The sequence below is a fragment of the Trachemys scripta genome, chromosome 17 (genome assembly GCF_013100865.1).
Source record: "Trachemys scripta elegans isolate TJP31775 chromosome 17, CAS_Tse_1.0, whole genome shotgun sequence".
Lineage (NCBI taxonomy): Eukaryota > Metazoa > Chordata > Testudines > Emydidae > Trachemys > Trachemys scripta.
In genome coordinates this window covers 7749589-7776980 of record NC_048314.1, presented here as the reverse complement: position 1 = coordinate 7776980, position 27392 = coordinate 7749589, and the positions used below count along the sequence as shown (strand labels likewise).

General features: G+C 47.3%; 1 protein-coding gene across 20 annotated transcripts in view; it reads right to left on the bottom strand.

The window, feature by feature from the left end:
• Window positions 1–27392, bottom strand: part of CACNA1B (calcium voltage-gated channel subunit alpha1 B) — a 504183-nt gene that overhangs the window by 300565 nt on the left and 176226 nt on the right. For all 20 annotated transcript variants that reach the window (XM_034793506.1, XM_034793514.1, XM_034793505.1 and 17 more), the window contains exons 4-5: window positions 11321–11412; window positions 7065–7217 (exon numbers count right to left, since the gene is read on the bottom strand). In XM_034793506.1, the coding sequence (XP_034649397.1) occupies window positions 7065–7217; window positions 11321–11412 (245 nt within the window). The remainder of the gene's footprint in view (window positions 1–7064; window positions 7218–11320; window positions 11413–27392) is intronic.

Below are 27392 nucleotides of genomic sequence, written 5' to 3'. Positions count from 1 at the left end.
GACTTGCATCTGAAGAAGTGAGGTTCTTACCCACGAAAGCTTATGCTCCCAGTACTTCTGTTAGTCTCAAAGGTGCCACAGGACCCTCTGTTGCTTTTTACAGATTCAGACTAACACGGCTACCCCTCTGATACTTGACACCTGTCAGGTAGACACTCAAATCCCCTCCTCTCCCACCAAAAATTAAAGTCACTTTATATCCATATTCCTCTTGGTTTCCATGCTTACTGTTATCTGGAGCAGTTATTACTCTGCCACCTTGCAGTTGATGGAGAAGCTTTGGGAGCCCAGGGCTGGATTCTCAAAGTAAATAAACTCACCAGGCCACGTTTTTCGTTTACACGAAGGCCCCTTTATAACACGCTGGCAGAGGAAAAGGTCCTTACAGAAAGACATCGCGAGGGCAGGGGCAATGAGAATCGGACTTTACTAAATCAAATTCACTGAAGGGGGAAAAAATCAGTAATAACAATAATAAAATAATAATAAATAATAATAATGATTACACAGAAAGAAGCCTGCAGAGGAAAGTCTGGCAGCCTGGCTCTGTGGTATTTCACAATACAGTGTGTGCAAGCAACCTTTTCCCATCTCACCAGCCCTTTACTACAAGGTTTTGCCCTCAGGCTCCCGTGTGGGTTGCTTTGGCTCTTGTAATGGATGTTGAAGGGTTTACTGAGGCAAGGCAGCAAGAAGAAAGAAGAAAATAAAGTCTTTGAGGACAATTCTCCAGGGGCCCCTTGGAAAAGCGCGGCCGGCTTTCTGACGTTTGGCCTTTTGTTACAAGGTAATCCTTTCTAAAGGCAATGAACATCTATTACTACATGTATTGATTACCTTATGAGCAGGAGACATGACAAACAAGTCGGGTCTTCTAAAGTCCATGTGAAAAAGAGAGTGCAGGGGAGGGAATCGGAATTAGCTATTCCACTTACTATTTTTTTAAAAAGTTTGCAAAGTGATGCGGCCAAATTATCATCATTTGTATCCCAGTAATGATTTACCGGCTGCAACTGAGATTAGGGCCCCATTGGGCTAGGAGCTGTACATCCACAGCCTAGAGTAGGGCTCTGCAAATCAGTGAATATGCTTGTTTCAGACATGCTGAAATGAAGAGTTTTGACATTTCTGAAGACATTTCCTTTTTTCCCCCCTGACAAACAATTTGGCAAAATCAGTCCAAATTCTCAAATTGTTTCAGTCAACCTGAATCTGCATTGTTTGGTGAAAAAAGGGATCACAAGAAATATTTTCACCCAGCTCAAGTCTAGAGTTCTTGTAACTGAATACTAGTTAACTCAAGTTTTTAAATGCTAACCTGTTTTTAAATCCATGCCACCAAGGTTTGTCCCAGGATACAACTAAACCACAAAGGTTTGCATCACAGAACAACTGTTTGGGTCACATCTAGATTAGTCTTTTAGCAACTCAAGTTAACAATCAATCAATTAACTCAAGTTAAAACAAACCTCTAGTCTACACAAACTCAAAAGGAGAGACCCCAAAGAGTTCCCAGTCTGATCTCAGTTATAAATCCAGGATAACATGATTGCTTTCAGTGGGATTATTCTGGATTTTTACACTGGTGTAACAATGCAGAATTGGCCCATAATCTCTAGTGCATGTGTCAAAGGACTAGGTAGGCGTCCAAAGGAAAATTCAGAAACGGGTGTGGTGCCTTCCTATCTCAACACAATTTTGTAGCCATAACTTCTGGAGTCTGGTAAGCAGGGAATGATGAATGAGAATATGTGCAAATGGGTGTGCATAAAAGAATTCTCTGTGTCAGCAACACATGAGTGCATGGAAGATTATGGAGAGTGGAAAATATATCACATATTCAGTGAAAATCGCACACTAATGTGTGAGTCTATCTTAGACTTTTGCCTGGTTTTCACCAAAACAAAAAGTGTCTTTTCCATAAACTCAGAACAGCCCATTGTGCCATATTACTAAAGCTGTGTCGATGTGAGCCATGACATTTCCATTCATATCCCATGAGCTCACCGGCTTTCTGAATTACTGCTCTTTGCTTCTTGGTTTCCATAAGAATCCCAAGTGACTGTTTCATTTGGGGACTGGGAACAAGGCCAGGCCTGAATCCCCCTAACTCCCCAGATCCCCAGACCGACTACTGTTGCAGGGATGCAGCTCCTTGAGGAGGTTCATATTTCCACCCTGAAGTCAATGCTCAGAGCAAATGGACCTGAGCTTGTTAATGCACCTCTTCTGAGATTAGGCATTTAGGTTTAAAAGGCTGGGTTGATTAGATTAGCGGGATGCTTTGCTTTCCCTGCACACGAGGGATTCCAGATCCAGGAAACCTCGCCCGCTGCCTTTTCAGAAATGCAGCGAGGAGGGGAGGAGAGAGAACTGGGTAGAATCAATTTCTGTAATTCATCTGTAGATGAACACATTAACCACAGCGCAGAGAGCTGCATGGTGCCCTTTAACAGCGACTCCTTCATATGCTGGTAAGGTGGAGGCTTTAAGGAGGTCATAACCTTCATTCTGGAGCTGGCCCTGCTTCCCTCCTGTCGAGATGCCAGATGCCATGATGTATGGTACTCACACGCTTCTGGCTGGGCTCCCAGTTCCATACTTGAGCGCTACTCCAAGAGCAGTGCTAAGCTGGGTATGTTACATCACATGCCACAAACAGGGCTCAGCCTTCCGCTTGGCCTAGAGATTTGTCAGTCATAACATCATTGTGATGTTGTCCACCAAGATGGCTCCCAAGTGACCATGAATGAGACTGTGGCTTTTTTTTTTTTTTTTTTTTTTAAAGAAGCTACAAACATAAAACGGGAAAAAACCCAGCAACTACCTAACACTTTCCCTCCTTTGCCCCACCCACCAAACCCGCCATGTCAGTGAGGAAAAGGCTGAGAATTCTAAGTGGTGCTTTGCCAAGGGCATAAAGAAGAGTATTACGCGATGCTTAGACCAACACCTGATCACTTGAACCTTCTGTTCCCTGGGACCCCTGGTTCTCACCTCTCCCCACCTCCGGTCTACCGCAAAACACCACCACTCTAGCCATCTTCTTTATCCAGGGCTCTCCCCTCCTCACACTCACTCGTTGGCAGTCTCCTAGTGTAACCCACCAGTGTAGACGTGTTACAGGTCTCCCTCTAGTCCGATTCACCTAGGATGTGAGTTGTTACAGCTCCCCCTTAGGGGTGTTGGCTCTTTAGCCACTCATGATTTCCACTCTGGAGGTCCCCAGTTCAAGCCCCAGTCCGTCAGCCCAGACGACGGCTGTCTCACTACCACATCAGATCATCCTCCTCACCTGCAAGGCCCCAAACAGTCTGAGGCCTAGTCTACACTTACCGGCTGGTCCGGAGGCACGCCATCGATGTTCTGGGATCGATTTATCGCGTCTGGTTAAGACGCGATAAATCGATCCCGGATCGATCCCGGAAGTGCTCACAATCGGCGCCGGTACTCCAGCTCGCCGAGAGGAGTACGCGGCGTCGACGGGGGGAGACTTCCGGCCGCGTCTGGACCGCGGTAAGTCCGGAGTAAGGTACTTCGAATTCAGCTACGTTATTAACGTAGCTGAATTTGCGTACCTTAGTCCGAAGTCCGGACTAAGTGTGGACCAGCCCTGACTCCCACCTGTGTCTCTGCTCCCATATCCTTGCAATCGTCTATCATCTCAAACAAACATCTCCCCAATTGCATCCCCTCAATCACCCTAGAGAGCTAGGACCAAATTGTCCGCTGCCCTGACCCCACGCTGTCACTTGCACGCCAGTCATTCCCAGGTGGATTCAGGAGCTTTTCACGCTCCGTTTGCACTGGCATAAATGACTCCACATGGCACAAGGGAATGGAGAAACCAGCCCCTGAAACCTCATCCCCATTTCTATCACGTGAGCTGCAGGGTGAGCTTGGGCAAGTTACTTCCCTTCTCTGTGCCTCTATTCCTCCAGCTAGAAAATGGGGGTAAAATAGGAACAATCCTAGCTGTTATCTAGCGCTTCTCATCAGGAGATCTCAAAGGACCTTACCCAGAAGGCCAGTATCATTACTCCCATTTTACAGATGGGGAAACACAAAGGGAAGTGATTTGCCCAAGGTCAGCCAGTCACACACTGACAGAGCAGGGAATAGAAATCGTGTCTCCTGAGTCCCAGCCCGGTGCTCTAACCACTAGGGAACACTGCCTCCCATGCTGCTGCTCAGAGGCCTTGTGCGTGTGTTCGATGGAAGTTATTTCTGAGCCCAGAACAGAGCTGAAAGCCCCACATCATTCAATGGCCAGGCAGCCTTTTTAAACCTATTTAAATAGCTACCCAGCTCACTTGGGGCGGGGTTGTAAGGATCATTTAACTAATAGCCGTAAAGCTCTTTGAAAAAGCAAAGCTCTATATAACTGCTTACACAGCCATCTCCGCTTGGGAAAGATCTTCCACTCCCTGGCCAGCAATATTGTTATTACCCATTTGAATTGTGGTAGCATCTCTGAGCCCCAGTCCTTGACCAGAACCCCATTGGGCTGTTGTACAAACACAGAACAAAAAGACAGGCAGCCCCTTCCCCCCGCCCAAGAGCTGTTCATTTAAACAGCTCTCTTCCCCTCCTACAAATCCTTTCTTAAAATCCATTTCTTCCAGCAATCTTCTTGCTTTCCTCTGGAGTCAGCTCTCTGCAAACCCCCTTACCTGGATCATTGTGCCAGGTTTCGCTTACCTTACACAAGAAAAGTATCTCACTCTGGGTTTGCAAAGCCCTGTGTCAATTTAAGATACTATTGTAACAGAGTTTTTACAGAATTGCCAAGGGCCTCCCAGAGCATTGGCTGGGACACTCTTTTATTATGGTTCGTATAAATCTAAATAAATAAATGCAACAGATGCTTAATGATAATCACTGAAAAGGTTTTTTAGCTTGCAAGCTCCTTGGGGTAGGAACTCTTTCCCTGTGTGATTCCACACCACCTAATACAACTGGGCACCATGTTAATGAAAAGATTAAAAACTGACCGGAGGAGCGGGGGAGAGGAGAGGAGGGGAGAAGAACACGTTCTGCATTTTTTACAGTTAAATTGCACCTCAAGCAGCTATTCTGATGTTGCACCTGCCCTTAGTTAAGGGTCTCTGGGTGTCCAGGCCCTACTCCTCTATTTTCTGGGGTTTATTACACAGTGGCAGGTAGACACGTGTCATTTTCACTGCAGGGTCCAATTTCCCATTTCCAGCCCGCAACATTTCTTATGGCAATTGCCAGGTTTTATCCTTATCCTTTATCTGGCCTTTTATTAACATGCTGTGAGGGCGTTCTCTCTCTCTAACCACAGGTGCTGCATTGCTGATCGGACTGCGTGTAACGGCAGGGCTGACTATGGAGTCAGTGCAGCAGATGGGAGGGGTCAGCGTGTAGACACTTAGAATCATAGACTATCAAGGTTGGAAGGGACCTCAGGAGGTCATCTAGTCCCACCCCCTGCTAAAGCAGGACCGATCCCCAGGATTTTCACAGTGCTAGCTGTGAGCACTCCGCCCGGACATGGGATATGCTATGCAGACTGTACACTCTGTAACAGAGCATCCTAAGGGCCCAGCCATGTCGCCCTTACAAGACACTGGTACTTAAACATCCCCGGCCATGCTCCAGCAGCCTGTATCACACTCTTCCCAAATCCCACGCAAGTACTTCCTTCTCTGTTTCCTACACGCCCCACCTGGAAGACTGTGGTCATGCCATAGATTCCTCCTTCCTCTCATCTGCTATAGCCCCTCATTCTTACCCCTCCTTCTCAGCTTTGGCCTGCTCGCACTCTACTCCCTCCTTCGTCTCTCCCTCAGCCGGGTTCGGAACCATCCCTCTGGACTTTTCTTCCTCTCTGACTGATTTTTCCATCTGCCCGTCTCTCCTCATTCACAGGGACGTCAACCATCACATCGATGGCCAGTCTTAGTTAGTGGCCTTCCAGTTCCTCTTTCTCACCAGCTCTGGACTGTCCCTCCCACTCATCTTCACGGTCACACCCTCAGCCTGCCCTTCTCAAAGCTCCATCCAGTTCTGACACCCCTCTCTGTGAAGTCCTTCACCCCGTGTCCTCCTCCCAGAATTTTCATTTGTCTCTCTTTCTGACTTCCCTGCTGCTCGCCATCTGTCCCAACCCACGCTTCATCCTATGGTGTTGTCTCTTATCCCAGCAACCTCTAGAGATCTCACAAATAAACAGCTGCACATCAGAACCCCAATCATCTTGAAATCAAAAGTCACTGCATCCAGCCAGCGCCATGAGTGCCTGGTTGCCAGTTACAATGCAAAAGTCACACACACACACACACACAAACTGAGGGCCTGAGCTGCCTCTTACACACGCTGGTGTAAACTGGGAGTAAATCCATCCAATGGAGCTACAGTGCTGGAAATGAGAGGAGAATCTATCTGGTTGCCAGTCGCATGTGTACACCCAAGTGTTCTGCGGCACTGAGAGAAGGTGGGCCGGGAGGGAGAGAAGGAGTGGAAGGGGAAAAAAGAAAACAGAGCAGGAGGGAGAAAGGGGTCTAATATAGAAGGCTGTGGTGTAATCAGCTAGAAGAAAGCCAGAAAACACGGAGGAAAATAAGAATCAGAAAACTAACTTGAATGGAAAAGAGAAATTGAAGAAGACTGAATGACCGTAGAGACAAAAACTGGAAATCGTCTTAATCAAATGTTACACACAAATTAGCCTGGAAAAAACGGAAACAGGCTCAGTACACAATAGTTTAGGACAGGAAGTGAAGAGTACTGGGCCAGGGAAGCTGCACGGACTTATAGCAGCAGAAAACTGGGCCCACTACATCCAAGTCAAACTGCAGGGTGAATAAGGGAGACAGAAGGTAATTATGCCAACTGGAATTTTGCCAGGCTACCTCTGGGTCAAGAGGTCATCACTAGACAAGCTCCTGGACTTTGGCTTTAAGTCTCATCACAAAAAACCCTGTGGAATTCAACCTTTCTTACGTGTCACTTCCCTGAGAGACAACACTAGGCCCTCAAATGGATAACGTGTGCCCTGCTGACTTACTGAGGGAACAGCAGCAGCAGCTCAATCTCACCTGTTTCGTTTGAGAAGCAGGTTTTATGAAACTTCCCCATGTAGAACTCCAGCCCAATGATGGCGAACATCACGATAGCAAAGAAGAGAAGCAGCCCAATCTGGAGCAAGGGCACCATGGCCTTCATGATGGACTTGAGGACAACCTGCAAACCTGTAGGAAGCAAGGAAATTATTGTAGTCAGTGACTGGAGAAAAAAGGGTTTTTTGGAGGGCAGGGGAGTTTGCCAATCCAGAGCATTTTATTAAAAATCCAGTGTCCTGCAATGCCTCTTTCTTCTAGGTCATTGATTCAAAACTTTCCCTGCTCAGTAAGGATTAAGGCTCCAAACCAAATCCCATCAAAATCTTCCAATTAGCATCAGTGGGAGCCAGGCCAGGTCCTAAAAGCTGTTCAGTGACTCATGTGAAACGTGATGGTGGTCTCAAGCCAGTGCCCAGAGCATGGGTCCAAATACCAAAAATACTACTGCCACAATTGGCGTGAATTTAGCACTCTCATGTCCCACAGAGGCCAAGGAGTCAGTGGGTCAGAGAGAGCATCGTGGTAAGTCACAGTCACTTGGCCAGGTGGGGAAAAGCGAGAATGCTTTACAGCCTGGTAGTTAGCACACTCGCCGGAGAGGTGGGAGACATAACTTCAAGGCCCTACTCCAGAGACTATAATTATTGATAAAAAGTGGAACAGCTTCAAGAGGGGAGTTTGAGAAAGCCCAATACCAGAATATCCCATTGCCAAGTGTGCAAGTTTAAATGCCTACTCTACATCAGGTAGAGAGGGGAATTGAACCTGCGTCTCCCACATCCCCACTGAATGCCCTAACCTGGGGGCTAAAGCTTATAAAGGGAGCCAACATCATCACCGCCTCCTCCCCTCCCCTGTCATTTTTAGGACTCCTTTTCTTTGCTTCTGACAAAAGCCTGAAAAATCAAAACAGAATTTTTGTGGGGCCAAATGAAACATTATCGACGTTACCGACATACATAGACTTTTTCAGTTTGGTTGAAACGATTTGGCAAACGCCACGCAAATTTGCAAATCATTTCAGTCAACCCCAAGTGCATTTTTCAGTGACTAAATGATTAGTCGGAAAAATTTTGCCCTGCTTTAAGTGAGACCCATTTATAAACAAAAAGGCAGTGGTGTCACTACATTTAGTATCAGAGGGGTAGCCGTGTTAGTCTGAATCTGTAAAAAGCAACAGAGGGTCCTGTGGCACCTTTAAGACTAACAGAAGTATAAGCTTTCGTGGGTGAATGCCCACTTCATCAGATGCAAGACTGACGAAGTGGGCATTCACCCACAAAAGCTTATGCTCCAATACTTCTGTTAGTCTTAAAGGTGCCACAGGACCCTCTGTTGCTTTTTACATTTAGCATACCCATCTTGTGGCTAACCAGAGGCCTGCAATCTCTGGGGCTTCCAATCTTGGGCCTTTTCACCAGCACTCAAATTCAGTTTCAATTAAAACAGGGGAGAAAAGAGGAGAAGCCGAAGAGATAAAGCTGTCAGATAATTTTATGCAGATGTGCATAAGGAAAGCAATGCCCTGTTAATCACCTGTTTAAAGCTACCTTGGCTGTGGGGCCCACACTGGAGCAATGGGAATAAAGGATCATCTTTGTCCCACTGCCTTGTAAAACTTAAGTGAGGTCAACACAGAAAAACACTCATCTGCGCTGGGAAAAAATACAGACACATGGAGAGAGCATATTAGGACAGCATTCAGCACATCTAAGGACTGTGTGTGTATTGCAGGGGGGAAGGATTATAAAGCTCTCAGGTGCCAAAGCAGCCTTTAAATTGTACAGCAGAGCTATAGTATGTCTTAAATCTATGGCAGGGGTGGCCAACCTGAGCCTAAGAAGGAGCCAGAATTTACCAATGTACATTGCCAAAGAGCCACAGTAATACGTCAGCAGCCCCCATCAGCTCCCAGTGCCTCCCACCCACTAGCAGCCCCGCCAATCAGCGTCTCCCCTTCCCTCCCGATCAGCTGTTTCGTAGTGTGCAGGAGGCTGGGGGGGGAGGAGCGAGGGCACAGCAGGCTCAGGGGTGGGGGCGGGAAGGGGTGGCAGGGCCAGGGGTTGAGCAGTGAGCACCCCCCTGGCACACTGGAAAGTTGGCGCCTGTGGCTCCAGCCCTGGAGTCGGTGCCTATACAAGGAGCCGCTTATTAACTTCGGAAGAGCCGCATGTGGCTCCGGAGCCACAGGTTGGCCACCCCGACCTATGGTTATGACTCTGCTCAAGGGGCGGAAGAGTTGTGGCTGGCTGGATTAAGTTGAATGTCGGCTTTCATAAGGCATAAGTGCCCCTGAAACAAAACGTGGCTGTTTTCTCGTATGTACGTATCAAAATGGGAGAATCAAAAGATTCTCTCCCACCAGATAATCAGGTTTAGAAAGTTGGCTGGGGCTCTAGAGTGTTCCATGGAAGGGGGTAATGTTGTGGTGATAGTGAGGTGAAATTCGCCCCTATGCAGCCAGCCAGCACACAGCCTCTGTGCCACGGAAGTCCCACTCACACTCTCAGAAGAAGGTGTACGCTGGACTTATGTGGTGCATACTCCTCGTGCTGATCGCTCTGCTCAAGGATGCCTTTATGCAATGGAGAGGTGAGTTGTTCTCCTTTAAGAAACTCTCGTATCTGTGATCTCACCCTCCCTGCAGTTCCTATATGGGATCATGGTTATTTTATTCAACTTGCTTTGGTTTTTCATATGAATTTCATGCTAGAGAAAGGTGCCGGATTTACAGCCCTGGGGAGTGGAAGCTGCTCTTCATCCACACACAGCTGGGGCAATGGCAGGACAATCCTTCCCCGCACTGTCAAAGCACCTCAAGAGTGGGCTGGGAAGACGGGTCAGTCAATGGCCTAGTGGATAAAGCCCTAGACTGGGATGTAGGAGATGTGAGTTCCAGTCTCAGCTCTGATTTATCAGGTGATCTTAGACAAGTCATTTCAGTTTAGTTTCCTCTCCAATGCTTTATCCTGTCTATTTACATGGCCTTGCACGCTCAAAAAGCACTTGTTGATTGGTGCTTAACAGATCAAGGGCATTTCACTATGACTATTAATTTCAAATAAAAGCAGCAAAGAGTCCTGTGGCACCTTATAGACTAACACACGTATTGGAGCATGAGCCTTCGTGGGTGAATACCCACCTCGTCAGATGCATGTAGTGGAAATTTCCAGAGGCAGGTACAAATATGCAAGCAAGAGTGAGTCAGGCTAGAGATAACGAGGTTAGTTCAATCAGGGGGGATGAGGCCCTCTTCTAGCTGTTGAGGTGTGAACACCAAGGGAGGAGAAACTGCTTTTGTAGTTGGCTAGCCATTCACAGTCTTTGTTTCAAATTAATTTCAAATACAGATTAAGAAATAAAGGCCAGCTTGTCACAAGCCCTTTCCTTCTGGATGGGAAATGCCTATGTAATCTGTGCTCCCAAAAGGACACTGCTGTCTCAAGTTTCCAGGCAGGGAAACGCATTCCCCATCAGCTCTGCACAGCCCCTGGTGTTCTGGCTGCAAGAAACCATCTCTGGAGCAGAGCTGAAACTCCAGGCTGCTGTTTGAGAGGAGGAGAAGGATGCTAATGAGTTAATCAAGATGAAGAGCTGAGCTTCATGTGAGTGCATCCCATTTAAAAGGGAAACAATTTCCTCTCACTGCCTCATGCTGCATGGAAAATGCTTCCGTTCCAAATTCAGCAAGGGAAAAATGAACAGATATCACTAGGAGTCCCCTGTATTTCTACAGTGCCCCTCACCAGAGCATCTGGGCCCTTCACACTAACACAAAGTATCAAGTTGCCTATGGTGAAAACCTGATTATAGAGACTGTCCCTTTATCCGCCTTGCCCTTACCTGGTGTTACTTACAGGCCTGAGTATCATGGGAGGCCAGACCCTTGGGAATTCTAGCACTGGGGGGCCAGAAGGTTGGCAAACTTGGCATCTGGCAGTGCTTGGAGTACAGATCAAGCCCCAGAGTGAAGAAGTCTCAAGCACCAAATCTGTGACGTTCCAACCCTAGGGCCTAATGTGGTAGCACTTTGCACTCCCTTTGCATAGGTGTAAATGCTGACACACGACACAGAGCAATGGAAAATCAGGTCCCAGGCATGGAAAGCCAGGGCACCCCAGTGCGATAGGAAGCAGGGAGAAGACTATATAGTCCAGAGGACACAGACCCTAACGGCCAGAGGGCCTCACTGACAACGACAATGATGTTGCAATGATTCTCGTTACACTTACTTGGGATTCCTGACACCAACTTCAAAGGTCTCAATACCCGAACAGCTCGCAGGGTTCGTAGGTCAAAATCAGTCCCAGCGGTGGCTAGAATCCTGATTTAAGACAAAAAGGGGCAGGTGTGGGGAAAGGTGAGAAAGAGAGAGAAATTGAATTAAATGTAAGTTTTCCAAAATACAAATCAATGAAGCATGATAACAAATTCAGGCCACCTAGGACTTTATGGTGGTCATTACACTGCATTCAGTAGCCAGTAAAAACATACAATGCCCCTGAGTCACATATCCCTACTACTCGAGTTAAAGGAAAATCTCCATTAGCTCTCTGCAATATAGAGCCTATGAGACACAGTTGAGCAGTTCTGATTCCATCCACTAGAGAGGAGTGTCCCATGTACACACACACACACACACACACACAAGTACCAGTGCATTTATATAACGCAAGCTTTGCTTTTTTTTAAAAAAAAATGGTTTTTACTTTTTGTTTTATCTGATTTTGATGTTTTCCATTTAATCTTGAACAATTTTACCCCCTTCAGTTACATGAGTTCAAAATTATTAACTTAGCCTTCTGGAGTCGCCTGCCTTGCTTTTTAGGAGATTGCAGAGTCACCCCACAAGATCCTGGGTGTGGGGAGGAATTCACACAACACACAACCTTGAATTTTGACAATTTCAGCCACCTCTATAATTGGTCCAAAAATCAGGCTAGAGGAATTATGAAAAAAAAAAATCTAACTTTTCTCACCCACTCCCCATCCCACCAAAAAACCCCTCCAAATTCAGAATGTTGATGACATTTTGAAATTTGCTCAGTCCTCACAGTTGGGGTCATATTTTCAAGAGCTCAGCTCCTATTGTGCACCTAGTATGAAATGTGCATCTAATAGGGCTCTTTTGAAAACTGGCCCCCGGTGTCCAGAAATCTGCAGGTCAATTACATCTTCGGCTGTGGGTCTCTATCTCTACCTACTGCACCAACTCCAGATGGAACCAACTATAGAGTTGGTTGAAATTTTTCAAATTCTGAACTTTCAATTGAATTTCAAAATTCAGGGAGGGGAGAAAATAGTCCAAGAAAATTTCATTTTCCCCCCTTTTCCTACCCAAGGTCTCATGGGGGAATGGGGCAGTTGGCCAGCCTCCAAGTAAAGAAAGATGGCACCTTCTTCCATTTCCAGTGAGATGATAGGCAAACACATCCCTCTGTCACACCATAAATTATCGCCTAACAAGGCTATAGTGTGTGACGCTTTATTAGAGACTCCATAATGCTGATGGTTTCTTTGAACTAAAGCAGTTCCTGTTGTGTGTGTTTACTCTATGCATGTGTAAATGTAAGTTTGGTCCAAAACACCCTACTTTAGAGAAAGGAAATCAACAAGAAAAAAAAAAGTAAAGTCTCCCTGAAAGAGCATGGTGTGAGCATCTACCCTGTAACAGTCTGCAATAACCCTGAGAACAAAATGGCTGCCATCTTGGCAGGCAGACAGTTCATAGACACTAAAGGGCATCATACACAGACAACGAAAAGGCATCACAGTTTCAAGCTGTCCTGAGTGCACCACATTTCACTCCAGCACCAAGAGAAGAAAAGAGGGCAAAGGATCCAAAAGGCATCAGGAATGCAATCTTCCCTGAGCAAGGAAATTGGAACCCCTGGTTGCCAGCCAACTTAGACACTCAATGCCCCCTCAATGACAAGAGTAATTATTGCAGCTCTTCCTTTGGTGTTTCAACAACGAAAATGTTAAGATCTGGGGAAGGAAGATCCCCTGTAACACACGTCCACTGAAGAAAACAGCGCAGAAAGGAAAAGCACCTCACCAACTCCCTCTTGAGTGCTCCCTTTAAAGTCATTGTAAGCAACATCCGTTAATTTTGATAGGATTGTTGTGAGGCTACTTTAACAGAGGGAACAAAAGGAAGGTGCGGATGAACTAGCCCTGCCAATGGAGTCTGCAAGACCCAATGTTACCCAGGCCCAGCCATTTTTAGCCATTCTTGCTTCCTGCCCATGCAGCCATCACTTCTGTCATTGTCTCCTTCCTAGATGGAAAAAATATCCTCATGCACAGGTCAGTAAAGCAGTCTGGCCCAACATCATGCAGATGTGTTCATACACTGCCCTTTGCCACTGGAGAGCTGGGTTCAAATCCTGCCTTAGGAGAGCAATTAAGGGGGGAAATTCTTGACAATAAAACTCTCTGCCTAGTGATCTACATAGGCCTCAAAGCTAGGTTCAAGCAGGAGAGGTTCCTATGCAACCAAAGCGTTGATGAGACAAGCCCAAGATGTTATTTCCATCATCCGTCTATGATTCTGTTGAAAGTGAGGCTCATTTTAGTCCATCCCTGGACACGGGCCCAGATCACAAACCCACTAAGCAATGCAGCACAATTAAACTCTCTCCAAAGGTCTTGGCTAGCAGAGGTTGTCACAAGTAGCATTAAGATGTATCACCAAAACTGTGAGAGATTCCAGCGGTTGTAATAGCATAGTGGTTGCTTTAGGTCAGGGGAGAGCTATACAAAAGCCTGGGACAGGAATAATCAAGGGTTTGGCAGACAGGACTGGGGCCTTGTCTACACCAGAAAGGGGTTGCTGGTGTGGGTAGATCAGCAAACCCGCCTAGTGTAGATGCAGCTGACACAGGCAAAAGAGTGCTGTTGTCAGCATAGCTTATGCAAGTTCCCCAAATGAAATAAGCTATTACCAACACAAGGACTTTTCTGCTGTGTCGCTGCCTACAGTGGGGCTTTTGCTGGCACAGCGACACCAGCAAAATCACACCCCTGCTAGACAAAGCTATGCCTGCAGAAGTTTTCAGTGTCGCCCCGGCATGCAATACATTGGGGAGCCTGGGACTGAAGGAGCAGGTGCTAAAGTCAGGATCTGAGTGCCTGGGCACAGCAGGGTGAGAGCCCCGTCCAGGCATAGCAGGGGCTGAATTAAGTGAGCTGGGGGCACCAACCCATGTTACAGCGGTCTCTAGCCCCTATGACTAGCCCTACATCTTCCCAACGAACTGGAGCGACCCGAAAAGAATGAGAACATATTGTGAGTGACTGTCATCCGAGCCCAAGCTACTGAAGATCATTTAAACCAGGGGTCGGCAACCTTTCAGAAGTGGTGTGCCGGGTCTTCATTTATTCACTCTCATTTAAGGTTTCGCGTGCATACATTAACGTTTTTAGGTCTCTTTCTATAAGTCTATAATATATAACTAAACTATTGTTGTATGTAACGTAAATAAGGTTTTTAAAATGTTTAAGAAGCTTCATTTAAAATTAAATTAAAATGCAGAGCCCCCTGGACCGGTGGCCAGGACCCGGGCAGCGTGAGTGCCACTGAAAATCAGCTCGCGTGCCATAGGTTGCCTACCCCTTATTTAAGCCAATAGCTATCGCATTCGGAGGCATTGAATTTGAAGCTTTCATGCTCACACTGTCATTCTCCTTCCCCACCATGCCAGTGCTCATGTGTCAAACCTTTGCAGCCTGGCAGCACCATACACTTCAAGCCTTAACCGTCTGCCTTGGCTGTGCCTGCCGAAGGTGCTCGTGGCCTCCAGTGGCTTTCACGTGGATTCACGTCGTCCTGACCCAGGCCCTTTCCTGTCTGCCACAGGCTGAGAGGAGGAGCCCTTGTGCTCTCACCGTTTGCTTTCAAACTTGTTGGAGAGAGACTGGGAGTGAACGCAGGAGAGAGTCAATTAGTCCCACGGCACCAGTGAGTGCCCCAGTGACAGCGCCGGCTGCCTCGCTGCTCAGAGGCACCTCTTCACTCCCCTGATGTGTTCTTAAGAGGTTTGAAGAGAATAAAAACTCCCTGGTTTACGGCAACCCCTCTTCCTGCACCCCCTTTAGTCAATGATCTCAGCCACTGGCCTACCCTGTGCTGTTAATAACCATTTGCCCTACCCCAGTGTGTGACAATACAATTCCTGTAAGGCACTTTTCCGAATATTCTGCAAGAATGCCATTTCTCCCACATAATTGCATGATAATATACAGCTCCTGTATGGCCAATTCTGCCACTGTGCTTCTTTGCAGTTCTACATGGAGAATAATACCAATCCCCAGTGAAGGGAAGGATGTAATTAACTGAAGGCTTCTGCTAACTTCATAAAATTCGCATAAGGGCTGTCTTTCTCCCCCCCTCCCCCCATTCCCTGAACTCAAGCTGTAAACCCTCAGAACCCTTTGTGGGCTGTGCAGGAGCAAGAAGGCTTAATAAAAATGGGGGAGAACGGGAGAGATCAAACGAGCCAGATGACAAGCATGACTTGAAAATCCTGCGGAAGCTTTCCTGTCTGCACGCGTAACAAGTGAGAACAAAGAGCAAGTAACTGAAGAGCCAGAGCTGGAGGAGGAAATTGACAGTGAGAATAAAAATAGTGGGAAAGAAGTTTTTAAGAGGCGACTTAGCAACAAGGGAAGGAATTGGGGCTGTACCTTTTCATGCTTCTTGATGAGTTATAAGGACATCTTGATGATTTGTAGGTTTGGGGTGGGTGGTTTCGGCTTGTTTTTTTACTTCAGAAATAGTAGGTCTTGACTTCCCTGCTGGAGGACTCTGTGGAGGACTGGGAAACCAGTGGGATTATGAAAGCACAAGAGACTGAAAGCCGGGCAGTTGTGCCAGGAAGGGACTTTTACTCAAGTGTGATGTTTAGAGACTGACAACGGAGCTGCAGCACAAAGTCTTGCTGAAACGATACAGACTCTGCCTTCCCTAGAGAAACCTCGTTTTATTGTGAGCCATGTGTGGCAACAGATTTAGCCCCATAGCTGTGTGCTGGACTGCACGTTCCCCCTCACTGCGACTCCTGCAGGATATTGGAGCGTTTTGGAACTACCTGAGTAGATCAGGAACTGCTCAAGTCAAGAAAAATCCTTGGGATCCGCAATTATATCAGTCCATCTAGTCCAATACCCAGTGTCCGACAGTGGCCTGCCAGTACCAGCTGCTTCAGAGGAACATGCAACAGACCCAGGCAGGGATGGGACAACCTTCCCCCAGGAAAAGCTCTTCCCTCCCAACCCCAGTAGCCACAGGTTGACTTATGCCCTGAGCACGAGATCTGCATTCCTTCCAAAACTACTTTATTTTTTAAATATTTCCTATTGAATCCTGGATATTCTTGTAAAAAGCAACAGAGTCCCGTGGCATAAGCCTTTTTGCTCCAATACATCTGTTAGTCTCAAAGGTGCCACAGGACTCTCTGTTGCTTTTTACAGATCCAGACTAACACGGCTACCCCTCTGATACTGGATATTCTTATTATCCATATAAACGTCTAATGCACTTCAAAAATCCTGCTACACTCTTGACTGCAATAGCATCTTGTTGCAGTGAGTTCTGCTGTCTAATCGTGAATTGCGTGAGCAGGCTGAGTGAGAGACCAAAAACTCTTCTCGTGAGCCAACGTAGGCTTGTAACAAAGGTGTCCAAAGATGAAAAACATAGTGCTTTATTCCCCCACTGCCCAATAGCATTGCACAGTATTATCCCGTTGTACCATCGCTTGGCTAAAACTTCCCATCTTACCTCCCTCCATTAAAGTGCTCTCTGGCCAATTTCTGTCCTCAGAGGCCAAGGCCCGTTTATGAGAAATACGTGACGTCTTCTGTTCCAATGATCCCTGGTAAAAAAGCTTATTCCTCTGGTTACAAAATGATGCAAAGGGGAAAAAGGAAAAACTCAGGGTAAATAATTGTCTGCTTTCATTGCCAGGGAACTCAGTATTTTTACTGTACTAGTACAGTGAGAGACACATTGTCACCCAATGCCAGGGATTTCACGGAGACATGATCGTGAATCTTCTTATTGAAATGCTGATCAAAGACAGTCACAAGAAAAGGCCAGAAAATGTATTCAAACTGAATCTCTGGATCTGTAAAGCCCGAGGCGAGGAGGGCTGGAAAAAGCTAACCTTCTTCTTCAGAGCTGCTGCTATCTTGCATTCATCCTGGCTTTGCCGCCTTTTAGCAGATTTAGTTCATCTTTTCCATATGATCCCGTGAGGAACGGATGACAAAAGCTTTCTGCCCTCTCTCCAAAGGTGGATGGAGGAGAGGAAAGAGGGAACTAAACACGGGGAGACTTTCTGAGTTAAGTGCCAGGAATAATGATCCTAGATAAGGAGCATTCTGTGAATGCCTCTGCTTAAATAACACTGTGGGTCCTGCTTCAGCAGAGAATAATCGTTGAAGCTCAGGGTTAGCGGAACACCAGACTGCAGATGATTTGGCATGTGTTTTTTCAGCCTAAGCCCCGGGCGCCGTTGATAATGAGATAAGTTGCAATGGAGGGGACCAGGGAGAGATCTCCACGTGAGAATTGTAACTAGAGTCGTGAGAAATTCAGCAGCTTCAGTCTAGAAGTGTGTGTGTGTGTGGAGGGGCAGGAGGTCATGTCAAACTGCAGCTGAAACCACTGAGATTGAAAAATAATCACAGCATCGCCCCTCTTCTGAGCGCTGTCAGATGTCCGGGCCTTGCAGCTCAGTTTCCCGTTAGAGGAGAAATCAGTGGCGTGGATGCTGGGTATTTTTTTTTTAACATAACTGGTTTATTTGTGCTATATACACCACTCCTAGAACAGAGGTGAGCCGAAATGGTGGGTAGGAAAACCCCTCTTTCAGCGACTGCAGCCCAGACACCAGTATCCAGTTCCCAGGGAGACCTTCGGCTCAAGAATTGACTCAAGGTAGAGAGATTAAGGCAGAGAGTCAGCTCTCTTGATGCTTGCAACAGCTTCCCTCAGAAGAAACTGCATCACAAACCTAATCAACGAGACAGCAGTTTTTCAAAGACTCTATGCTGCTCACACAATAAGAAAAAGAACTTTTAAGATTATGTGTAATAGCCCCATGTGGTGACACCTGTCCAAATAAATACCAATAATCTCCAGGCAGCATTTTCTTCTTGGTCTCAGATCTCTTTACAAAGTTAGGTATGTGTATTATCCCCGTATTGTGTATGGGGAAACGGAATATAGCGACTTGCCCAAGACCTTATAACAAAACAGTAGTAGAACCAAGTTTTGGACCCAGATTTTCTAGACCCACACCAAGTCATCTAGGCCCCAGAGACCTCCATCTCCTGCTTTGACACGGAAATCAAGGCAATATCACCGAGTTCCACAATTCTTCTGCTACGGCTGGTTGAATAGTATGTGTTTGGCACATGCAGGCCACTGTGTTGGTCTATGACACATTTGCAAGCCGTGCCTGACAGCTGTCAGTTGTATCCGTTCTTCACAAGAACTGGCGGACTAGCTTGGATAACGAATTTCCAGACTCCGAGCGGTTCACGAACCATTCATTGGATCTATTCACGCTTCAGCACGCCTCATTCGGTGCTTCTACCCCAAGCACCTTCACGCTTTCTCCCGTGTTGCCCCTTCTGCTTGGAAAAGGCGTCTCATGCATATCTGTAAAGTCACCACCCTAGCCCTCCTTGGAACTCACCTCTGCCATAATACATACAGGGAACCGAAACCTGACAGCAGCCAGGCAGATGGTAAGTTGCACTTACTGCACCTGAGCGGCTACGTGCATCATTAGTCAATTATTTTTGTCACCTTCTGTCCCTTACCCTGACTTGCTTGTTTGTTTCATCCACCAGTTACATCTTGTCTTCTCCATTTAGACTGTAAGTTCTAAAGTAGGCACTGTCATTTATTGTATGTTGGTACACAGCTGAGCATAAAGGTATTACTGATCACATGTAGGACTGGTTGAAATCTTTTCATTCCAAAACCAATTTTTAAATGAAAAAATGGCCTGTTTTTAACATGAAAATGTTTCTTGCAACATTTTCCGATTTTTCTAGGAAGGTCTCCCCCGCCCTGCCAAAAAATATAATCAGTTTTTGCAAACTGGTTTATAGTTTTTCATCAAAACCTATTTTTTTAAAAAAATCAGCAGAAGCTGTAGAAAAAAAAGAAATATTTTTGTTTTTTTCCTAACCTTTTCACGGAAAGTATTTACAATTTTCTACCAGCTCTCATCACATGGCACTGCTTCCACTCCCTGATTGGACGACAAACATTTGAACAGAAGCGTAGTGAGTAGCACCTTTCTGGTACAAGTTGATGAGACTTTCAGGGTTTGTGAATACCAGCAGCTGGCTGAATTTGAATGTGATCAACAGTCTAGCCCAGGGGTAGGCAACCTATGGCACGCGTGCCGAAGGCGGTACACAAGCTGATTTTCAGTGGCATTCACACTGCCCGGGTCCTGGCCACCGGTCCTGGGGGCTCTGCATTTTAATTTAATTTTAAATGGAGCTTCTCAAACATTTTAAAAACCTTATTTACTTTACATACAACAGTAGTTTAATTATATATTTTAGACTTATAGAAAGAGACCTTCTAAAAATGTTAAAATGTATTACCGGCACAGGAAACCTTAAATTAGAGTGAATAAATGAAGACTCAGCACACCACTTCTGAAAGGTTGCCGACCCCTGGTCTAGCCCCACAAACAGCGGACCAGTGTCTACCCCACTCCATAAATCACTCTAAGTTCACTCCAACCTCAGCCCCGTGGCAGCAGACTCCTGAACTGTTCCATTCATGTGCTGCATCTGAACTTTTCAGGGGAATCTGCCCTATTTCGAGCAAGACCAAGTGACTGTCACTTGCTTTCTGGTTTTGATATGAAAGTTTAGCACTTGTTTCAACAGAACAAGCAGCACTCAATGGGAAATATCAAGAGGAAGGGCATGTATGCACCAGTCAGTCCATTTGTGTGAGAGCGTGATACCCACTTACTCCAGAAAAGCCTGGCAAAGACGCCTTTCAGGGCACCCTGAAAGTCGATGAGAATCTGATGCTCGTGAAAATGAAGAATTCATGTTACTCATTTGACCTAGGCATAACATGTGGCCAGGTGCTATGCAAGGTTACTACACACAAGGTTCGATTCTCATCTCACATCATACACTATTACATGAGTGTAATCCCATTGGCTTCAATGGAGTTACTTCTGCTTTATGACAGTGGGACAAAGTCAGGTCCACAGCCTTACTACTGCACCTCAGTGCTGATCTGGAACAAATCCTGCTACTCCAGACTTAGACTAGGTCTACACAACGGAGGGGGCGGGTCGACCTAAGATATGCAACTTCAGCTACGTGAATAGCGTAGCTGAAGTTGCGTATTTTAGGTTGACTTACCTGGCTGTGAGGACGGCAGCGACTCGAGTGCCGCCGTCGACTCCGCTTCCGCCTCTTGCCGCGGTGGATTTCCGGAGTCGATGGCAGAGCCATCGGGGATCGATTTTATCGCATCTTCACTAGACACGATAAGTCGATCCCCAATAGATCGATTGCTACCCGCCGATCCGGCGGGTAGTGAAGACTTTCCCTTAGAAACACCAGAACTGCCATTCTAGTCCATCAAACCATTTATCCTGTTTCCAGTAGTGGCGTATTCCTGATGCTTCAGAGGAAGACGAAAGTCTTCCAAAATGCAGCTGAACCAACATGCAAAAAAACTTCAGAAACAGACTTCAAAGAGAAACTGCAGAACTAAAATTCATTTGCAAATTTAACACCATTAATTTGGGCTTGAATAGGGACTGGGACTGGCTGGCTCACTACAAAAGCAACTTTCCCTCTCCTGGAATTGACACCTCCTCATCAATTATTGGGAGTGGACTACATCCACCCTGATTGAATTGGCCCTGTCAACACTGGTTCTCCACTTGTGAGGTAACTCCCTTCTCTTCATGCGTCAGTATATTTATGCCCGCATCTGTAATTTTCACTCCATGCATCTGAAGAAGTGGTTTTTTACCCACGAAAGCTTATGCCCAAATAAATCTGTTAGTCTTTAAGGTGCCATTGGACTCCTGGCTACAGACTAACATGGCTACCCCCTGATACTTGACAACATGCAATGCAACTCTCCCCCAGGGGGTGTAGCAATTCTCGCCTTCCTGATCCCTGCAGTGATCCAGTGATGTTCCCAAGAGCAAGATTTCATCACCCCAATCACAGTACATGTAGCTACAAATAAATTTAACTCCTGTTATCCCACACTTGGACCTTACTTGAGAAGAGACTGCGGAGTCATACACCACCTGTGTCACCAAATCCTGGTGGGTTACCTGGTGGACGTGAACTAATAGGATATTGGATGAGATCAAACTATTTTCCCCACACTTGTGACCTAAGAACAGATCCAAAGTTCAGGTCAGTGGCGGTGAAAGGCTACTGAATGAGTTCTTGAACTGGATGTCAGGATGCTGGCAGTGGTTTTGTTCACGTCTTGCCTCCAAACTCGAAAGACCACTATGGTGCTGCTGTCAGTCTCTCTCTCTCTTCCTTACGTTCTTGTTCTCCCAGCTATATCACAGATTTCCAGGAGAGCACTGACTGCACCATCTGGAAAGAGGCCCTCTTCTAGTCAATTTGATTTCGTGGGGTGTGAGCTTTATCTTGGCTGCTGAAGGCAAGCAGCTGACACCAAATTCGGGCAGACAAATAGATTAGGAATGCTAATCACTGCTGTATAATTTATAGCACCGCCAGTTTCATCTGTGGGTTAGTTAGAAGACTCCATATTAGAGACTTCCCTAACCATCAACCTTAGTAACCCTCTGACATACATGCGAGCACTCGGCTTGCCTGCTCTTTGTTGGACGGCTGACACAAAGGAATCTAATCATCCAACCAGACCTCTGCACAGTGCTTTTCTAGCCATTCCTTCCTCTGCCTGCCCAAGGAACCTTAGCTCTATTTTATTGAACCCCTGTCCATGGCAATGGTAGTTCACAGCCATTGCCAAGCAGGACAACAACAGTTCGCCCCCACCAACATGGGATTACAGTGTTATCTACAAGGTGTGAAACAGCTTCCCAATACTTACTAGCCTCACGACTAAGCCTGCTAGCCCACCTGAAAAATGACTCTGCGGCCAGCCCCCCAAAACCCACTCTACCCCCAAAGCCACCCCAGTGCAATTTAAAAGTAGATAACAGTTAGCACTGTTTATTGGTATTTATTATTTGCAAGACACTAGCACCTCGATGCCCCAAACGAGGTCAGAGAGACAGTCCCCGCTCTAAGCTTGCAAATTAAAGAGACAAAGGATGGGCAGAGAGAGGCCCAGAGAGGCAAAGTGACAAGGGGAAGGAGCTGTTCTGCTCCCTGACCCCAGCCACCCCACTCGCTCCAAGTTCCTACGCATCCTGGGTGGGTTTCTCAAGCCCTGGTTATATAGATTAAACACCAGGCTTCATTACAAAGATACTTGGCCTCGATATAGAATGTAAACATCTCTCCTCATTCCATCATGAATCTGCATCAGCAAATAAAACGCAGAGGCACAGAAGCAGGGCAGACAGTCACCCACGGAATACATCAATCCCTATGGATCGATCTCTAGGAATTAACGGAGCTCATCTGACCTGGGTACTCCGTGAAAATCCCAAGCAGGTGTTTGGCACATTCCTAAAATAAGCCACAATGACTGCCCCACAAAAGGAAGAGTCACGATTCGGGTGACCAGATGTCCCGATTTTATAGGGACAGTCCCGATTTTGGGGTCTTTTTTCTTATATAGGGTCCTATTACCCCCCACCCTCTGTCCCGATTTTTCACACTTGCTGTCTGGTCACCCTAGAATGGAGTGACATCAGGCTTCGAAATCCCCAAAGAAGCTACCGAAAGCCAATCTCCTGAGCATGATTTCTGGATTAGATTTCACCACTGGGGGGGGGGACCCCCACAGACCCTCCCATTTTTATGATGGGAGCCAGAGGAACCCTGAGACATGCTATTTTCAAATCCAACTGAGCTTTTGCAGGGTTGCAGAGAGCCAAGGGACAGGGCTGCTCCCCAGGAGCACGGGCACATGTTGGTAAATCATGTGTCTTGTGATCTTGCCTTGTTTGACACTAGGTAAGACAGGACTAATATCCAGAGCCCGCAGAACAGCAAAGGGGATTTTTCTTCCCCCTGAACATGAAGCAAGCTGGCAGAGAAGCTTGGCCAGCCGTGTTTTCCTGACTTTGCATGGGGAAAACAAGCACGGAAGAGTTAAAACCCATCCTGCATTTGGATCTAGCCAGAAAGTAGGTCACCCTCCACCTCGCTACATTAGCATTGCAAAGGGAGACACAGCTGCCTTTTTGAAACTGGGCCCGGCAGAGGGCTTGTTCCTGGGGTATGTGAAGGGGGAGAAGCGAGGGGCCATGCCCCCAGAGAGCTCTCCCGGAGCTGCTGAGTGTCACACCTCTCAGGTTCCACACCCCAGACCCCGTTATGGAGTTCTGGGACCCTGATGGAACCTCACGCATGCAGCACGGTTGCAGTTCCTCATCTCAGCCATGAGGGGTTGCCTCTCCCATTGCTGGAAAGAGGGTGGATGGACTGAGCTAGCGCAGGGCACATGTACACTGGGGAAGGTGTGTTCTTAACTCGGTTAAGATAGAGAAGACCAGGAACTTGACTTTTACCTGGCTTAGCAACTCGAGTTTAACTCCACGCTTCCCTACTGGCCTTATCTCAAGCTGCTAATCCGAGTTTAAAGCAGAGTTGCCATGTCCTCACTGCTACTTTTAACCCCAGTTAAGAACGCACTGTTTGTTTGCAGTGTAGACGTACCCTGAATATTCTCCTGGCAGACAGGTGGGGGCACGTGGCAAGGTGTGGGGGGGCACATGAGGAGGCAGAATGAGGGGGGATGTCGAGCAGGCACAGCGGGGAGCATGGTTAAGAAAGTGGGAAGAAACGAGGCATAAAATCATAGGCAAAGAAAGAGAGATTGGGGCACAAAAGGGGAGGAAGGAAAACAAGGAAGCCCGAGCAGGTTCTTAGCATTGTTACTCCCATTTACCGAGCGTTCACTTTGCCCCTCGTTTTCTCTCTGTGCTTCAGAGGGGGGTCAGCCGTTGCTAGGACTTTTTAAAAAAAGTTCCCCAACCTTTGAATGGAGGGGGGCACAATCCCCCCAAGCCCCTTCATGTCCAGGCAGGGGGTGATACCCCATCCCCATAACACCTCCCTTTTGGGCTCTGTCACCTTCATTCCCTTTTTAGAGAAGCTAACAGGGCCCATTGGCCCCTCATCCTACCGCGTGCGCCTAAGGGAGAGCACTGGAGAGCGGAGGACAGGGATGGGAGTGAGACACAACCACACTTGTTTACTGCAGGTTGGGGAGCAAGTCACCCCTGCCCCCAGCATCCAAAGCTCCCAGGCTTCACTCACACCCATCCTATCACCCGAGGAGCGTGCCAAGATATGCTCCCCTCACCACATACAGCAGAGCAAACAGGGGGGCTCTCTCTGACCACGTTCCCTTTGCAGCTGCATGTGGAACAGAGGGTGTGGGCTGGTTTGTTCTAGCATCTGCCAAGAGGCCTGATTCTCCTGGGTTTCCTCTCCGGGGCTGGGACAAGGCTAAGGCGGTTTTTTTCTCCCTACGAAGAAGCTACCTACTTGTCCTCACTCCCTCCCCTCAGCTTCCATGGGCAAGAAAACAGCCACCAGAACTGATCCTCGCCGGGGCATTTTCAGCCTCCTTCAGAAGGAGAGAGGGAGGATGCAACAGGTGGAGGAGGAAACCTCATGGGGTGCAGGGAGCTGCGGATGGGACTAATTTCCCATTTCTTTACCAAAGGCCCTGTCCTGAAGCTCTTTGCTCGGGCCTTTCTTGTGCAAACCTCTCGCCAAATGCAAAGGGGAGTTTTGCATGAGGCAAATCTGAGTCAGGGTCTAGAAGGTATCGGCGGGGTAGCCGTGTTAGTCTGAATCTGTAAAAAGCAACAGAGGGTCCTGTGGCACCTTTGAGACTAACAGAAGTATTGGGAGCATAAGCTTTCGTGGGTAAGAACCTCACTTCTTCAGATGCAAGACATCTCAAAGGTGCCACAGGGTCTGGAAGAGTCATCTCACCATTAGTGGGCCCCCTCGTGGCTGGGAACAGCAGAGCCGCTCTTTGCTTTCTAGCGTCCCCTTGCTGATGGTCACTCGCAGTTCCCCGGCCGTCTGCGTCCTGCCTCTGACACAGCTTCCCCTAAACAACCCTCTCTCTGCCTTTAGCCCACAAGAGGAAACTCCCAGCCACCGCTCACCGAGGGCTCCTCTCTGGCCTCCTTTCCCACAGCCCCGTGCTCCTTCCTTTAGGAAAGCCCAGCTCCGTCCCCACTGGGTTTGATCACCCACTATGCTACCCCCCACCCCCACCCGGTGGCCTAATTGGGCTCAAGCTCTGCTTAACCCATTGTTAACCAGTGTGGGGCTTATACACCCTATCACAAAGGGGTGTCAGGATTTGGCCCCAAGCAGGAATTGTTTTGTTTGGCTTTCTTATTTTTTAAACAGGGCCATGCTGCCTTTGTACAGGGGCGGGGTGGGGATGTCCAAGAGCTGTGATTACTCAGGATTTTTTATTTGCCTGTTCTATTTAATTAGGTCCCTAGAGTCCTGCAGTCCGGGACCCCCCGCCACCCCATCGTGAGACAGACCTACAGCTCTCTATGGCCTGTGCTTCATAGCTTTGCCTGTAGTGCACTCAGTATCTCTCACTACCTGCCAGCGGTTCCAAAGTATTCACTCGCCTTCTGTCCTCTGCCCACTAGGCACTTATTCCCCCAGATATGTCGGTTAGCTCGGTGCAAAGCTCCCCTCCTGGTTTGGTTTTTTGTCCTGACCCCTCCATTGGTGCTGGACTGTGCTCCTGGCAACAGGTTTCTCTTGTCCAAAGATCCACACAGAGCACTGCTGGACGGGTTCCCAGGGAAGCACATGTAAGGCAGCAAAGGGGTTCGCCTACTCTGAATTGTCCTCCAGTCCCTCTAGCCCCAGAGTGCAATGCCCTGGAGGGCAGGCCCCCACAAGAATGTTCAATTATTTAGACTGTAAACTCTTTGAAGCAACTTTTTTTATATTCTGCATTTGTACAGCACCTACCACACCGGGTCCTGGACCATGGCTGGCGCTCCTGGACACAAACACAGTACAAATCAGAAATGATAATAATATACCTAATACTACTATATTGCCACTAGGAAGGAAGGAATACATCCCTCTGAATGCTGTAATGCGGTATGTATGTATCCCTGATCTTTCCTTCCAACTAGAGCTGAATAGATAATGCAAAACAATGGCCAGGAATATTCATTTGAGTATTTCACAATGGCCACACACACACACACACACACACACACACACCCTCTTTTGCGTTCGCTTTCCTCGCGCATTCAAGCCATCATGCTTTAGTGACACAAGCACATCCATGAGGATTGGCAGAAATGGAATATTGTCCTTCGCGCCCCAAAGTGCTTGCGTGCTCAGCCAGTCAGGGAACATAAACACCGCCATGTGACTGACCCGAGCAATCAAAGCCAAGAGCTGTGATCAGAATTTCAAATATTCCCAATTAGTCCACGGAATAAAAATCAAAAGGAAATCTGTCGAATACATTCAAGGAGGCCCTCCATGAGCAGACAGAGAGGCCAAGTTTGCTGCAGATCATTTGCCCAGCTTCACTTCCTACTGTACTTCCATCAGAAAGATCTCCTTCACAGTCCACCCTTGCATACGGGCTCCCTTGGCATGGTGCCCCAGCACAGCACAAACGCAGCAAGTACAGAACAAACCGTGAGGCCCTTGCTGCCATAGGTGTGTCATTAACCAGCTCTTCTTCCCTGCCTTGTCATTGTGTTTGGTTGCCCTCTCGGCTGAAGCGCATTGGGAGCTGTGCTGTATACAAGGGAGGGACTCGTGTCCTTCTAGCTTGTCGCATCCCATTGATTTTCCAAGAGAAAGCCAGCAGGGATGCTAACCTGCCACTCTAATGCACAGCCAAATAGAGCTCTGTGCCAGCCACGCTGCATTACAACAACCTGAAAGGTGCTCAGCCACCGCTTCCCTCTCAAGGGAAGAACATCAAACACGTTCTGCTTAGTGACGGTGGTTTTCTTTCAGGGAAGAACAGGTGGCTCACAAGCCAGACTATCGCAGTTTCTCCTGCCTGGCACCAGGCCATGCAAAGCAATGAACAGTCACTGGCTTTGAGCATGTGACTTGCCTCTTAAAGAACATGGCTGGAGG